This window comes from Crocodylus porosus, unplaced genomic scaffold (assembly GCF_001723895.1).
Source record: "Crocodylus porosus isolate Cpor-Errol unplaced genomic scaffold, CroPor_comp1, whole genome shotgun sequence".
NCBI lineage: Eukaryota > Metazoa > Chordata > Crocodylia > Crocodylidae > Crocodylus > Crocodylus porosus.
Window position 1 is genome coordinate 488,512 of NW_017728905.1, and position 15,351 is coordinate 503,862.

At 57.2% G+C, this 15,351-nt stretch overlaps 2 protein-coding genes across 4 annotated transcripts in view; one reads left to right on the forward strand and one right to left on the reverse strand.

Annotated features, from left to right (window-relative positions):
• Positions 1 to 7,606, forward strand: part of SH3GL1 (SH3 domain containing GRB2 like 1, endophilin A2) — a 35,477-nt gene extending 27,871 nt beyond the window's left edge. Inside the window, exons 6-10 of one of the 3 annotated variants that reach the window (XM_019557004.1) lie at positions 285 to 443; positions 973 to 1,076; positions 4,282 to 4,406; positions 4,852 to 4,908; positions 7,245 to 7,606. In XM_019557004.1, coding sequence (XP_019412549.1) covers positions 285 to 443; positions 973 to 1,076; positions 4,282 to 4,406; positions 4,852 to 4,908; positions 7,245 to 7,441 — 642 coding nt within the window. In that variant the 3' untranslated portion in view covers positions 7,442 to 7,606. The remainder of the gene's footprint in view (positions 1 to 284; positions 444 to 972; positions 1,077 to 4,281; positions 4,407 to 4,851; positions 4,909 to 7,244) is intronic. The other 2 variants (XM_019557005.1, XM_019557006.1) reach the window with 2 other exon arrangements.
• A 1,891-nt stretch (positions 7,607 to 9,497) lies between these two features.
• MPND (MPN domain containing) lies at positions 9,498 to 15,350 on the reverse strand (the record flags this gene model as incomplete). The annotated part of the gene is made up of 12 exons (XM_019556956.1): positions 9,498 to 10,463; positions 11,518 to 11,610; positions 11,861 to 11,950; positions 12,425 to 12,495; positions 12,740 to 12,908; positions 13,320 to 13,396; positions 13,527 to 13,599; positions 13,749 to 13,845; positions 14,046 to 14,130; positions 14,273 to 14,471; positions 14,990 to 15,220; positions 15,318 to 15,350. Coding segments are annotated over 12 exons (1,464 nt in total), but the record flags the coding sequence as incomplete, so codon positions are not given.
• Position 15,351: the final 1 nt, after the last annotated feature.

The following is a 15,351-nucleotide window of genomic DNA, read 5'->3' on the forward strand; positions in this document are numbered from 1 at the left end:
GTTTGTGACCAGAACGTGGAGAAAAATGTATCCTCTTGCCAACTGCTTTATAGCTGTTTTGAAGTAGTAAAGCTGACTCCAGAATCCTAGGACTCGTCCTCTGCTGAACTGGATCTCCACTGTCCACTCAACCCTGCCATTGAACCTCGGTCCTGACCCGCTCTCTTTGTGCTTTTGGACTGTTGCCATGGTGGCCTTCTGTTTGGGAGATGTTTGGGCACCTCTGGCTTGTGGGTCTTGGGGTTTTTTGTTTTTTTTACCTATCACTGCTGGTCTTTCCTCAGCACCACCTGAAGAAGCTGGAGGGCAGGCGTCTGGACTTTGACTATAAGAAAAAACGTCAGGGAAAGATCCCGGATGAGGAACTGCGACAGGCCATGGAGAAATTTGAGGAGTCGAAGGAAGTAGCCGAGACAAGTATGCACAACCTCCTAGAGACTGACGTGAGTGTGCCCTGGGGCAAAGGAGCTTCGACTTCCACAGGGAATGCAGGATTTGGAGGGGGGCTGGGGGGGGTTTCCCTTCTGGGGTAGGGCCGGCTGCTGTTCTAGCACTCAGTAGACCTGATCCTGCCCATCTATCCCTATAATTATCGTGCAGCACTTCCTGTTATTCCAGTGCTGGGCCTTTACCAGGCAGCTTTGGAAATGTCCTGCAGCCCATCCCTACCAACCCAACCCTTGGCTCTGAGGAGAGACCGATTATTTCACTGGCCTGAAGCTGCTCAGAGTCTCTGAACGGCCAGGATGTGGGTGACATGAATCACAGGCATTCAGAAAGACATGAATCTGTCTCCCCAGAGGTGGCAAGTTACAGACACTGTGCTCCATGCCTTGGCAAAGACTGGCCTCTTGCGCCTGACCCAAATATAAATGCCAAGTGCTTTCCGCAGGGCTTCCTGGCGCCCAAACCCTTGTGCTGTGGAAGGCTTGTCCTGCCCTACTTGCTCACTGCACATTGCAATTCTTGCAGATTGAGCAAGTGAGCCAGCTCTCAGCCCTGGTGGAAGCCCAGCTGGACTACCACAGGCAGGCAGTGCAGATCCTGGACGAGCTCACGGACAAACTTAAGCGCAGGTGAGGCCTCCTGGAGTAGTTACAGGCCCCGGTACTGACCTGCTGGGAAGCCTTGTGCCAGTATGTGCTTGGCTCCTGGGAAATTACTCCCTAGGACAAGCCCCTTTTCAGGTAGCTTTATCATCATCAGCGACTGCATCCCTGTAGGTCAGTTGGAGGTGGAAGGTGCATCCATAAAGTTGTTACCACTTCTGAGTTGATCCTGTCTCAAGTTCTGCTTCCTCTGGTATCAAAAGGGTCACACAGCATCATCCTAGCACCATCCTAGCACCCTTTGACTCGGTTGCCTGGCATCCTGATTGATCCATGAATACCTAGATCCATTTATTACAGGAGCACCCAAAAGCACCAGGCAGGAATCCTTTATGCTGCTTGCTGGTCAAACAGGCAAGCTGGAAAGGTGCCTGCAGAGTTATGTATTTAAGGATGGGGCAAGCAAGTGGAAGAGACAGAAGAAGAAATGTGGAGGGTATAGGGAGGTAATATTTAATAGTCTAAAAACATTGTGTTGGGATAAAGCGCACTCTCAGGGCACAGTGGAGCAGATGCAGCTGATTTTTCTGCTGCATCTGCACACTCCTGCAGATGCTAACTCCTGCTCTGTTTACATTTGGGTATCCTAGCAAACGGCTGCAAACATGACTCCCACAAGTCCCTTGCAGTGTTAAAAATGAAACGCGTTGCTCGCTCCCACAAATGGAACACAGATCAGCGCCTGGCTCGGAGGAGCAGAAGACAAGCCTTGTCCGAGGGACTGTGTTCTTGGGCAGGAAGAAATCTTGGCTGGGGCTGAGGACTACCCTTGTGTGTTTAGCAGTGAGAGCCTGTGTTACTTGGGATCAGTACTGGGCGTGCAGTTCTGCAGACAGCAACCAACTTAATAACCCCCTGCTAAGTTTGCCTCCGCCCCCTCCACGCAGCATGTAATTTTCCTTGTGCTCCAACCAAATCCTTGCTGCCCTTTGAAACGTGGCGCTAAGTTTTGTCCTTTTATACTTCAGCTACTTCTAGCTGTTTTGGGAACGCTGACTGGGCTGTTCCTCCACTGGAGAGACTGACTCACAAAGCAAATGAAAGGGCTAGATCACTACCGCTCTGGTCAGCACTTACCAGGGCCAGGGCTGTCCCCAGTTTGAGAAAGCAGGCAAACGCCAAGGGGAGAGGGATCAGAGCTGCTCCAAAGGAAATGGGATGGAGTTAAACCCAGGCTCAAGTCTATGGGAAGGGGAAATGGCTCACTGGTGGTATGGGGTGCTGAGCTGTGGGAGGCTCTCAGGTGAGTTAAGGGAAGTCCCAGTTCTCACATTGCTTAGACTGGGCCCAGGTCCTGTGCTGCAAAGAACTGCCCTGTCCTGCTGTGGGGAGAGACCCTGGATGCAGCTTAACAATTCTCTTGTGTTATGACTGATAGCTGGATTACCTGTTGCTCACTGGGCAGACTGGGACTTGGGTGTGAGGCTGTTACTGCCACTGGCCTTCAGGGTGATGCTGGACAATTTGTATCCCAGTACACGCCTCAGTTTCCCCATGTGTTAAAATAAGGCAGTGCTTTGAGGTGGCCTAGTATTTCCTGTGCCCTGCATAGGAGCTAAAACCCTAGAGCCTTGCTGAGCTGCCTGCTGGGCCCCCTTCACCATTCACCCTCTGGGGGATGTCTGAGCAGGCCAAGGTTGATGCCAAGATGCCCAGCCCCGTTGAACTGCTGTTAAAATTGCTGGAGGACAGGCTCATGTAATGTCCATGACTGACTTTTTCCCTCTTCCTGCTGCTCTGCCACCTCCTCCAAGCTCCATCATGGGGAGATGGGGGCCTTCAGGTTATGCCTGGCCCTGTCCTCTTTTCAGCATATGTGTTCCTGGTGTCAATAGAGCAGTTTCCTGTTCTCTGGGTGGCTTGCTAACACTGCTCTGTGCTCGTTCCTCTGTCATGGATGGGAATCGACAAGCAAACACAGGCCCTGGTTTAAATTAAACCTGGGCCAGAGTTGGAAGGATTGTAGAAACTGGAGAACACAGGCTGCTGCAGCAGCGGCCCCTGCCGGCCAGAGAGTCGGGGACTGCAGAGAGCACGAGTGTGGGGCACGCAGGCTCGCTGTCCGTGCGGACCTAGGAGGGCTTCTGTGAGGCAGAAGCAGACCTCTGCTTGGGGGGGGAAGGTGATGAAAATAGATCCAGGGTGCCCATATCTGATTTCACCTGGGCCATGCAACCAAAGCTCCTGCCAGACTGGCCTGCCTATCGAGACAGATGTAGAAGCAGGGCAGATGGGGAGAGCTGTGTAAACTGCTGTGGGGGCATGAGCCCAGCTGTTCAAGTTGCACCCCTTTGACAGTAGGCAAAAGCCTTGTCAAATGGATTCACAACTAGTAGTAACGTGTGTGTCCAACCCAGCCTCTTGTGGACCCTCTGGGTACTTGCTCCGATGTGGATAGGGAGCTCTGTAACTCCATCTATGGGACGGGACGGTATTTTCTCACATGGCATGTCCAGGATATGTGGGTCAGCCCCAGAGATGGGTAAGGTACAGCCTTTTGGCCATCCTGGCTCTCCTCCCCACTGCAAAACGGCTGTGATTTTGTCCTCTGTCTAAAACGGGTCCCAAAGGAAGTGCTGAGTTGGCTGGAGAGAACAGCCAGGTGCTTGGGGTCTGGCTGTGTCCAAATCAAGGTGCCTCCCTGTGCACTTGCTTCTCCATTTCCAATTGTCTTTCTCATGTCCTTTGACCTGTTGGCAGCACAGCCTGATGCAGCCCCAGGAGGAGGGAGATGCAGGGGGTGTAAGCCATGGTGTCTAACCGTGTGGGATCAACACAGGACAGAGACGTCTGTATCTGAAGTGAGAATGGTGGAGACTTAGCTCTGCATTGGCTCTGCCATAGAGGATATTTTGGTTCTTTCAGCTAAAATCACGGGAGTGACACATGATGCGAGGGAGAGGTGGCTTCCACCATAGCCTTGGCCGTAGTCAGCTGGTGAGGTCCCACTTCCCAATGACCTACATTACAAATGGGTTCGAACAGGTTCCTTCCAAGTCAGAGCCAAGATCCAGGCCCCTTACTGCCACGCAGGTTGAATTTGCTTCCCGCTGGCCAATGAAAAAGTTCCCACTGATTCTGGGGCAGGGGGTGCAGGTGATCTGCTGTTCCTCCTGGCGTTGTGGATCGTGCACAGACACTGCATGACTTAACGTTTCTGTTGCTTCTCCAGAATGAGAGAGGCCTCATCACGCCCCAAGCGGGAGTATAAACCTAAGCCCAGAGAGACGTATGACTTTGGAGAGACCGACCAGTCCAACGGGGGCTTCGCTTGCAATCCTGCCCCCAAAGTTTCAGGTAATGAGGTCCGGTGTGTGCTGTCCTTGTGGTCACTGGTCTGGCAAGCAGCAGCCCTCAAAGGGATGGAGGGGATTTGCTGTACCTGGCGGATGAAAGGGTTCCTCTGCTGCATGTGCCTCAGACAGCCCAAAGGTAGCAGAGATGCTTTGAAGCTGGGGCCTTCTGCCATCACAGCCCTTGGGTCCAGCAGGCAGTGCCCAGGCTCGGGCAGTGCCCTGTGGCAGGCTGGTAGTTGTTTCAGAGTGGCAGATAGGAATGGGGGGGCACTTTTTCCCTCCCTCCATCCCCTGCATGTTGCATTCCAGCCCCTCTGCCAAACCCAGCGTGTAGGATCCCCTCCCTCTCCCACCCCACACTTCTAACTGCTCTCTCCTCTGGGGGTGACCAAGGGATTTCCTTGCAATGTTGTTTTTAAGCATGTCTCTTTCTTTTTATTTGGAAGCAGCTTCCTCCTCTTTCCGATCTGACAAGCCATCCCGGATCCCAAGCAGGAATATTTGTGAGTTCCCCCCCACCGCATGCTACGTGGCTCTCACTCTGCTCTCTCCTTCCACACGCTAGCTGCTGTTTGGAGTCACTAACACTTTGTCAGCCAAAGTTTGCTGTGCTTTGTTCAGCAATAAAAATCTGAGCTGATTCTTGCCCCTCTAGCACCTGACATGGACGGCTTGGCTGTAGCTGTAGAGAAGGTTTGGACCCATGTGTGATTCGATTTATAGGCTAAATACTGAGAGTTTCCTGCACCAGATACATGTGGTGAAGGCATTTGGATAATGTAACCTATACACATGGATATTCTGCCTTGCCCATGCAAGTCTCTGACCACAAAGGAAATGAGAAGCTCCTTTGGTGACAACCTGTTACTGTTACAAATGGCACATCCAGCTTCCACCCCTTCTTTTCCTTTTGCACCTCTGGGCTTTTGCAGTCACAGCAGCGCAGCCCAGAGCTGGTGACAGAGCCAATAATGCTTGGACATACTGTGCAGGGTTTGTAGCCTAATCTCTGAACAGAAGAGAGCAGTGGAGAACTGGAGTGGTTCCCTCTTGAGGAGCTGTGGTGAGTTTGGGGTAGGACACTGCAGATCAGTGGATCTGTTCCAGGGAGGAAAGAGAGCAGGTTCTTATGCTTGGTTCGGGCAGGAGAGGGGTCTGCTTGGAAATGCCGGAGTGGTTCTTGAACACGGGTGCATGGATTGAGCAGGCGGGAGATGGGGTTGGACTGCATTCGGTTTTGGGAGTTGTGGGCTAGGTTATGTCAAAATAGAGCTCCAGAGAGTAAGTTTGTGGGAGGAATGTCATTGCAGAGCCCAGGTCAGGGAGACTCTTGGCACGGGGTTGTGCCGTGCTTCCTGCTGCGTGTTCTCAGGTGTTGGGCTTGGCTTGGATGCTGGTTCCTCAGGCCAGGAGCTCACTTGGTGGTGGGGAATCTTTGGAGCTGGGAAGTGGCAGGGTTCATTTGGGAAGTCTTGTGAAAGGTGGACCTCCTGATGCTGCTGCTTGTAAGATTTCCCACATCCTTCTCCAGCCTTGGGTTACTTCTTTCCTCTGGAAGCTTCATCAGAAACTCTGTCCCCAGCCCTTTAGAAAAGCATCTCATGCCTCCATCAGCCTGACCAGCTCCAGAGCAATGCTGGGTGGAGCTGCAGCCACAGAGCCTGGAAACCTGCCTAGGGCTGCAGTTGTTCCCCTCCAATTCCACAGGCTGGGTTGCTTAGGCTCATGCAACAGGCAGCCCTGGACAGTTAATGGACCTTGCAGGCAGATCCCTGAATAGTCACTTAAGGTTACATCCAGGCCAGTCCTGAAAAGCATCTGGAGTAAAAGGCCAGGGTGCAGGTAAAGAGGCAAGTGCTTTGAAGACCTGGATCCCAGCCTGTGGCCAACACACTGACTTAAACCCACTGTGAAATGCCCCAGGTGCCCTGGGTTTCCTTTTACCAGAGGAAGCTTCGTGACCTTGTGCCTTAATGTCCCCATCTATTACTGATCTGGCTCATTGCCAAGGCTCCTTCTGCTGATGACTCTAAAAATGGTCTCAAGTCCTCTAGGAGCTGCTGCAGCATTGCACAGCCCTCAGGCCAGGTTAAGAGGCTGCCCCTTCCCCTGCTACCCTGGGCTGGTGTTCAAGGAGGTAACTGGCACTCCTCTGGCTTCTGCCCACGTGCTCCAGACATCCTCCCTGGCCGTTTGGTAGAAGGTTGCACCTCCCTACTAGAAAACTTACATTTTTTCCCCTCTGAGCAAGAGTGAAAAACTTTCTTTCCCTTCTGATTTAAGGGAAACAGCCTTGTTTTTATTGCATTTTTCTGCCTGCAGCTAACTTTCACTTGGCTGGAGTCTAGCTACCTTTTTTTATTAACTGGATGGAGTTGAGAGAGCAACCAGCAGGGCTGGATTAGGGGGGTGTGGTGGGGGCTGAGTTTTGAGGAAAGCCATAAAACAGATGCCTGGAGCAGGAGGGCAGAGAAGCCAGCAAGCTGGTGGGGACGGTCCGTAGGCTGTAGAGTGGCTTGAACACTCATCAGGGAGTTGTTGTAATAGACTGAAAAGGCAAACCTGGGGCAGTGCACTCGGCCAGGCTCTTAAAACCAGAGCTGTACAGGAAGAGACTATTCTGCCTGGCAGGAAATGGACCTGCTGGGCTGGCATTGCCCTGGGATCTCGCCTCTGCTGTGGACCACCAGTCAGAGCTCCCACCCTCTGCCCAGTAGAGGAGGATTGCAAGGAGAGCGGTGGTGACCAGGGGGCCCTGGGAAAGGCTGTTTGAAGTGTCTGGGTCCACATGAGCTGCCATGATCCAGGTGCCAGCCTCATTCTGCTCTGTCTCCCCCAGCTCACCTGGACCAGCCCTGCTGCAAGGCACTCTATGACTTTGAACCCGAAAACGACGGCGAGCTAGGCTTCAAGGAGGGCGACATCATCACGCTGACCAACCAGATCGATGAAAACTGGTACGAGGGCATGATCAACGGTCAATCCGGGTTCTTCCCGCTCAACTATGTGGAAGTGCTGGTTCCGCTACCTCAGTGAAACTGCCTCCCCCCTTTCCCTCCCGCCCCCCCATGTCATGCACCGCCAGGGAGAGAGGGGCACCGGGCTCCTGTGCTCCATCCGCATCTCGACACTAGTCCTCTTCCGGGGCGGGGGCATGAGAGCACGGTAGAGCCAACTTGGTGTCAGGTGATGAGCAGGGAACAAGCCACAAGGGCTGGGTGGCCCCCTCTGAACTGCTCTTCTGGTGCTTCAGCTCAGTACTTTAAACCCTGCCAGGTTTGTCCTTGTCACTCCTGTCTGCAGGGGAGAGAGGGGCCTGCACTCTGCCCACAGATGAACGTGGGAGGGGGTAGACTGTGTTGGCGCAGGGCGGGGGACCAGCAGGGTGTTGACACCTCCGGTCTGCCATGGGAGAGGGTTTGGCCACCAGCCCCGCACTGTGAAGGAGGCTGGCAAAGTAGCAAGGACTTGCAGTACCAGCTGCAGCTTGGGTCGAGCAGGCTCCTGTTGAACACTACCAGCAAACGAGTTCCTGGGGAGGGGGCAGAGGTCAGGCACTGTTTATGTGCCCAAGGTTCATGTCTGTCCCAGCACTGTGGGACACACTTCCTTCATGCTGCTGGGCAGGGGAATGACTTCCTTCCATCTTCTGCTGCCCCCATTGGTCTGTCTTGCCCACCTGCCCCCTTCCTGGACAAGGAAAGAGCCCCATGGAAGGAGGGATCAGAGAGACGCTATGAAGCAGCATGAAAACACTAAGCCGCTCTGAGGTTACTTCCCCTTCACGTTTGTGCCAGGCCTCTGTGCCCCTCTCCATGCCCTCCTTCTCTGTGGCCAGCATCTGACCATAATCTCTTCCTGAGCTGCTTTATGCTCATGCCCTGAGACTCCGTGGCTCTTTCAGGTGGGTAGAGTTGAATTGGTTCCTCTGGGAAGGTCTCTACCACCGGATCTGGCACTGTCTTTGGCATGGGATCATCCCCATGTAGCTGAGGCCAACCATAGCTAAGGCGCCATCCGACGAGCAGGTTGCGCTGAAGTAGCTGTTTAGACCGTGCACCACTGACCTGTCCAGGATGCCCTCGTCTCCCTCCCTGTGTCACTTCACGTTCAGACGTTCTCCTTCCCCACTTATGAAGCTCTGGAAATCTCCATGCAGCCCAGCCAGAGCTCACCCTGGGCTCCTCTGGAGCTGTTTGGCGGTCTCCAGTCTAATCCTTATGTGCCTTTCCCAGCTCTTTTGAGCATCAGGAACTCCTTGTCCTTCAGAGAGCCCCTAGGTGCAATGCAAGAAGCCGCCTACTTGCTAGGTTCATAGGCCTCTTAACTGGTCCTGTTGCTTCGTTTCTTGTGTGTGAAGGTTGCGTGGGACAAGGACCTCTCTCCTCTTGTGTCACGTGTTTAGTAGTGGTCCTTTTCCCTTTTGCTTCCCTGCCTGGTGCCACCAGCTCTAGTCCAACGCGGAGAGAGCCGGGTCATGGTGGCAGAAGCCAGTGCTCCTGGCCCCAAGAACTGACCACGTACAGAATGAGGTGGTTCCACCAGGGTCTGGAGCTGGGAGCAGCCTCCTGCCCTTCCCTATCTAAGGTGCTCCTCTCTGGGCACCCATCCTGTTGCTGGCAATAGGATAAATTCAACCCCTGAGGGTCATCCATAGCTCCTATAGCTGACCTGCTTCTCCAAAGTGCCTGGAAGCCAGGAGAGGCTCTGGACAGGGGATCCTATCTCACCAGCAGAGGTGGAAATTCAGCTGCTCTGGCATTGACTGCACTCTTTTTCCGCCCCCCCTTGCAGGGAGGGACTGGACTTGCCTGCGTGGGTAGAGCTGAGTCCTAAATCCCATCCTGCAGAACACAGCCCTTCCTTTCCTTGAGCCCATTTGCTGTGAGGGAGCCAAAGCAAGGTGGCTCTCCCTGCTGCTGACACAGCCAGGGTGGTGCAGTGACCTTGAAAGCCATGCTGTGCCCAGCCTGGGCTTCCCCTCCTGTCTACTGTGCCTAGCACAGGATCGGCACCACCTGGGCTGTCCCAGCAGCTGCTCCAGCTCACCACCACCCAGGCCTTGCTTCAGCACCTGTGTATTTATTTTCGTGGCAGTCCTCCCTGCCAGGCCGGGGCACCAGCCTGTATTTGCGCACGTGCCTCGTGCCTGGGTGCTTCCTGCCCCTATCTGCTCAGTCTCTTGTTACGTATACACCAAGAACCTTTTTAACACTTTTAACCGTGCATGTGTATGTTTATTCTTCCCATCGATCGCTGTCACCGCCATGACTCACAGCTGGGGCTGGGGCCAGAGCAGGCTCATGCTTCCAGTCACAGGCTCCCTGCCCCTACAACCCTTCGTGCCCCTGGGGCCTGATCCTGCTCTCAGGGAGGCAGTGGGGACAGGACCCAGCCCCCTCTAGATGGTTGGAGGGAGGGAACTCTGTCTTGCCTGTTCCTCGCAGCAGAGCTGTCGCACACACTGACGCTGATGCGGAGGTCAGGACTCCTCCCTCTCCCAACCCGGTGGCCTGGCCCCGGTGCATCTCTGAGCTCTGGCGTAGGCTCACTTGGGTTGAGTGAGTCTGTGTTTAGTCAGGACAATTTATTAGGTCTCTTTTTGTAATGGCATTTCCTTGTTTTAAGGGGAAAGGTCACAACTCTGGACTTGTAATCGCTCAATAAAAGTATTAAATGGGGTTTTCTTCTTTCTAAAGCATTTGCCCTCTTCTTGAGCAGCGGGGAGGGGCCTTGCAGCCAGGGCATGGGGAGGGGGCAGTCACCTGCTTAGCAGGGAGGGCAGTGGGGAGTGTGCAGGGGTGCCTCCTCATCACTCAGCTGTAGCAGTTGGCAGGAGCTGAGGCTTAGGGGAGCAAGGCAGACCCTGCAATTGAGGACAGGGAAGGTGGGCAAGCACCCTTGGCATTGATGGTGTCACCTTCCAGCAGATGCATCCTTGGGTGATGGAGGCTGCAGACACCAGCACCAAGAAAGTGTCTGCAGGGAGGCTCCACTCCTGGGACATGGGCAGAGATGGAGCAATTTGTTTGCTTGGCTGAGAGGCCATGTGCTGTGGCTGCAGATGGAGTAGGGACTGGCCCCAGCCACGTGCCCTTTGGCCCTGCCCACAGAACAGCCGTCACACCAGGGCACTAGATTGCTTCTCTTTAATCAACTACCACGTCCACAATAACTTACAGCCAGAGAGAGGCTCCTCCGCAACCCGCCCTGCTACACTACCAGCACTGCCAAGGCACCAGAGCAGCTGTCCACATGCACCCTGGCACTGGGCTGCGTGCTGGGCAGGCACCGGCCCCTTTGGGAAAAGCAGCCAGGGCTTTAGTGAGGGTCTCTCCCCTCCATGCCCTCAGTCACCAGCAGGGCCTGGACCTGGGCTTTCCACTAACAAGCTTCCTAATGAGTCACTCAGGCTCTGATGAGCTACATCCCCCATGCAGGGGCTGCTGTACTGCTTGCTCAGGGCATCAGGCCAGGTTCCACATAAGTGAAGGCACCAGTCTGCCATCAGCTCCTGCCTGGCTCAGCCGCTGTGCTGGAGGAGGCTGTAGATCTGCTCCAGGACATGGGCAAAGCCCTGGTCCTTGGGGGTCCGGGAGGCGAGGGAGCCCTGTGGCAGAAACACGCCTTTGCTGAGCTCCCAGCCCCAGCCCTGGGGGGTTTTATCCAGGGCTGGCAGCAATAAAAGTAGAACTGCAGGCACCAGATTCCCACCTTGCTATCAGTCCTTAGGTGCTAACCTTCAGGGATGTATGGGTGTGGACTGGAGGAAGGTCTATACCTAGGGCCCAGCATAAACCAATGGCCTCCACGGTTTGCTCAGGGATGATCATACCTTGAGCAGGGGGTAGGACTAGCTGTGACCTCCTGAGGTCCCTTCCAGCCCAACTTTCCCATGTGCTACCTACAAGTTGCACGGGCTACTTCAGGCCACGCAGAGAGCCTGGCTGTGTTAAAGAAACCCAGGTCCTGCTAGCCTAAGAGATGCTGATGCTTTACCATGGCCGCAGCTATCCTATCTTGCAGCAGGTCTACGAAACCAGGTGGAAGAGACTCATCTGAGCCTCGTCCCTGGCAGGCTGCAGCCCCTGTGCAGCAGCCCACACTCTTACCTTTAGTTTGTCCAGATAGGTCTGGTCCTGGCTCCACAGGTCCTGGAACTTCACCAGGTCGGGGGCCCCTTTGTAGAACTCCACCAGCAGCATCTGCAGCAGCCAAGGGGGGATGCTTGTCCTTGAGCCATCTTTCTCCCACCAAGCCCAAGCCGGAAACCCCTACACCCCAGTTGCTGGAGTATGGGGAGGCATAGGCCAGAGGAACTGGCATGGTGGGGCAGAGGCACTGTCTTAATCCCAAGTCAGCCTCAGGACTCCCCAGCCTTGCTGGTCCCTTTGCTGGGGGCACAGAAGCTGTTCCTTCACCAACCTGTCCCTCCCCAGGTAGCATGGGACTCACCATCTCCTGTAGGACGTCATTGGTCAGGAACCCATCCTGCACATAGGTGACCTCCACCTCCATGGGGATGCCGTAGTCATTGGGCCGTTGCTAAATGATGGGAGAGAGGAGGAAGTGAGCCGTTCCCATCTGGGGTGTCAGTGTGAAGCTGGGAGCTGGGCTGACACTCTGGTTTCAGTGTGACACCATGGCTAAGAGTGAAGGGCACCGCGGGGCAATCGCACTGGGGAACCTGCGGGGCTTCCCTGGGTCGCTTGCATCCAAGCATCGGCAAAAAGCTTTTGTGTGGCTGTGTCCCTGCTGGGCTCATCCCAGGGTGAGGAGGGAACAGACGGCTCTCCCCAGCACAGGGTCTGCCAGCCCCACCACAGCCTCCACCTGTGCTCTACTCCGTGGGAGCCAGTTCATGGCAATGCCTTGGCCCTTGGAGCTGGAGGAGGCTGCCCTGACTCCTCCAAGGGCACCAGCCCGGGCTATGGTGGGTCCCCCAGGGAGGGGCCTAGAGCCAACAGGAGGACCCCAGGGCCAGTTCAGCCTTCATGGCCATGGTCTCTGGGCACTTACCTCAGGAGGTGGCATAACCCAGAAAGGTGAGATCTTAGACTCCGCACCTGGGTTGCTATGATAGTATGGGCCTGCAGGGAGAGCAGAAGGATGTGGAGGCGAAGGGTCTAACCAGCCTGGCGTTTGGGGCATGAACTCCAGCTCCCCGCTCAGGGAGGTGCTTCTAACTGCAGCAAGCAGGCTCCACTTGCTTTCCCTGCAGCCGGGGGCCCTGGCCCACAGGCTGGTTTCCAGGGGTGAAGGGTTCATGCCCTGCCCCTTGCCCAAGCCCCAGCGGGTCTCTGAGCCCCAGCCGTATCTGTGCCCAGCCCTTACCACAGATAAGTGCCAGGCAGGGCTGGAAGCTGTTGTTGCTGCCCTGCAGCTTGAGTTGGTAGTCCATCTGGGCATCGATGTCCTGCAGCGAGGGCAGGGCGTGGCTGAAGGGGTGGCTGTGGTACCAGCCCACCAGCGAAAGCCCGCGCAGGAAGAGGTTCTGGCAGATCTGAGGGCAGGCACCGAGAAGAGGGAGAGGCCATTACAGGGGCCCCAGGTCCTCTCGGCTCAGCTGCTCAGGACCAGGACCTGGCTGGGCGGCGCCGACCCCACAGCACTAGCAGTGCTGGGCTTATGAGACGGCCACGGCCTCTGCCAGCAGCACCAAGCTGCTCCCGCTGAGCCCAGGCTCAGGAATGACACTGCTACCACAGGGCACACCCTCCACCCCTGCCCCCTGCCTCCAACCAGCCTGGGGACAGCTGTGGAGTCCCAGCCTAACATCTCAGCTGCGCTGGAGCTGCTGGCAGCGCCGTGGTCAATGTGGCACAGTACTAGGGTTGCAATCCAGACCCAGGGCTCCTGCGTCCCCAGGCTGCAGAGGGCACAGGGCAAGGCAGCCCCCACATCCCGTGGTTACCTCCTCCTCCACGGCTGCTGCCGAGTCAGTGTCCCCGAGGCGCGTCCGGCATGGGAAGGCGCGCAACACTGTTAGCACTGCAAGGAGACACAGCGGCTCAGCTCCGCTAGGCTTCCAGGGCAGAGCCAGGGGGTAGCAGCCCCCAGCCACCACAGGGCTGGAGCCGCTAATTGCCCATGAGGTGCCCCTAGCCCAGCCGGTACCTACGCTGGGTATTGGTGTCCCACCGGCCACCCAGGTAGCCGACCACCTCGCTCCGTGTCAGGTGGCTGTGGAAGTCCTAGGACAGAAGCAGGACAGCATCAAACCAAGGCAGCCCCTCTCCTCCTCCCATCCAAACCAGGCTGACCCTGCCCCCCCAGCGGAGCTACCCCCATCTGACATGTCTCCCCAAGACAGCTGGGCCTGGGCACAGTCCCTGGCATGTACCAGCAGCAGCAGCACGTTGCTGGAGATGGCCACGTTGAATGGCTGGAACTTGTTGATGGCCGTGAAGGACGTCACCTCCACCAGTGTGTGGGGGTTCCTGGAACGCAGCGCAGACCCGTTGGCCGCTGCCCCAAAACATCACCCCCATCCCGGGGCTCAAGCTCCAGGGGCGCCAGCACAGGCGTGGTGGGCAGCACCTCCTGTGCCAGGGGCGCTGGAGCAGGGAGGCAGAGGCAGGACTCAGCCAGGAGGGTGTGGGGACAGCTCTGCTCTGCTCCCAGGGGCAGGGGGCTGTACCTAGCCGAGTCCCGGGTGCCCAGTGTACAGTAGCGGACAGGGGTGCGGGTCTTGGCCTCCAGCCTCTTCCCCTGCGGCCCGTTCTCTGGAAGGACAAAGAGGTTGGTGCCTACTCCCTGCAGTGCCAGGGTCCCCACCGCTGGGCCAGGAGGGGGGACGTCGGCCTCTGCGCCAGGGCACCAGTATCTGCTCCAACCCTGCAGGCCCCCTCCACTAGCTCCACATACCGGGCAGCAGGGCGCTGCGGGGACTTAACCCCACGCTGCCCACGCTCTGCTGCTCCACCAGGCCCTTGCTCGGCTGCTTCTTGCTCTTCTCCTCCAGCCTCTTGCCCAGCGCTGGCTCTGCCAGGGGGGCCTTCCCTTCCCTGGTGTCCTCCTCCTCCTCCTCGGCCAGCTCCTCCTCCTCCCCTTCGCTCACCAGGCTCTGCAGGGCAGGGAGGGAAAGAGAAGCAGGGACCGGCCTGATGCCAGGCCTCTGCCTGGGGGGCGCAGGGGCACCAACCCACCAGCACCCTCTGCAGACCAGGTCACGGCATGGCACAGGTGAAACCCTGTGCCAGGAGCTGGATCTCAGGGCCATGCAGGGAAACTGAATCACAGGTGAGTACAGGGCTGGCCTCTCAAGAACCAGGCACCTGCCAAAGTGTTGCTGGGGACAGACCGGGGCCAGCCGGCAAGGCAGCCCCCGGCCTGAAGCTGCCGGCAAGAGGAGTCCAGGCTCCAGCTCTGGGGATGGCCGAGCCCCTGCTGCCTGGGGGCCGCGGGCAAGGGACGGCGTCTCTCTCGATGGGCGGCGCAGGGCTCCGAGCAGGGCAGAGCCCAGAGATCCAAGTGGGAGCCCTGCCGCGCTGCAGGTCCTGGCGGTCACCGCCCCAGGGAGCCAGGCCAACGGGCACAAGCCCCATGCGGCTTGCAGCACCGGCCGCGGCCTGCCCCGCTCACCTCCTCGGCCGCAGGTGCGTTGGGCTGGTGCTTCCTGAGCCAGGCGGCCTTGTACTGGTCCAGCTTCTGCCCCTTGTACTTGACGGAGGCCCAGCCGCAGCCCGACTTCTTGGCCGGGTTCACCAGCTTCTTGCAGTAGGTGGCCCAGGCGCTGGGCGAGTTGAACACCTGCCCCGTCTCCTGCCACGTGATCTTCCCGTCGGGCAGCAGGTCCCCCAGGAACTTCTTCCCCTGGCGGCGGGGGAGGGAAGCGGCTCCGTGGCAGGGCGGGGCGGAGGCCCGCCCCCCCGCGGCCCGTGGGGTGCCGCCCGCGGCGGGGCGCCCTCACCAGGTAGTAGATGGACAGCAGCGCCGCGCCGGGC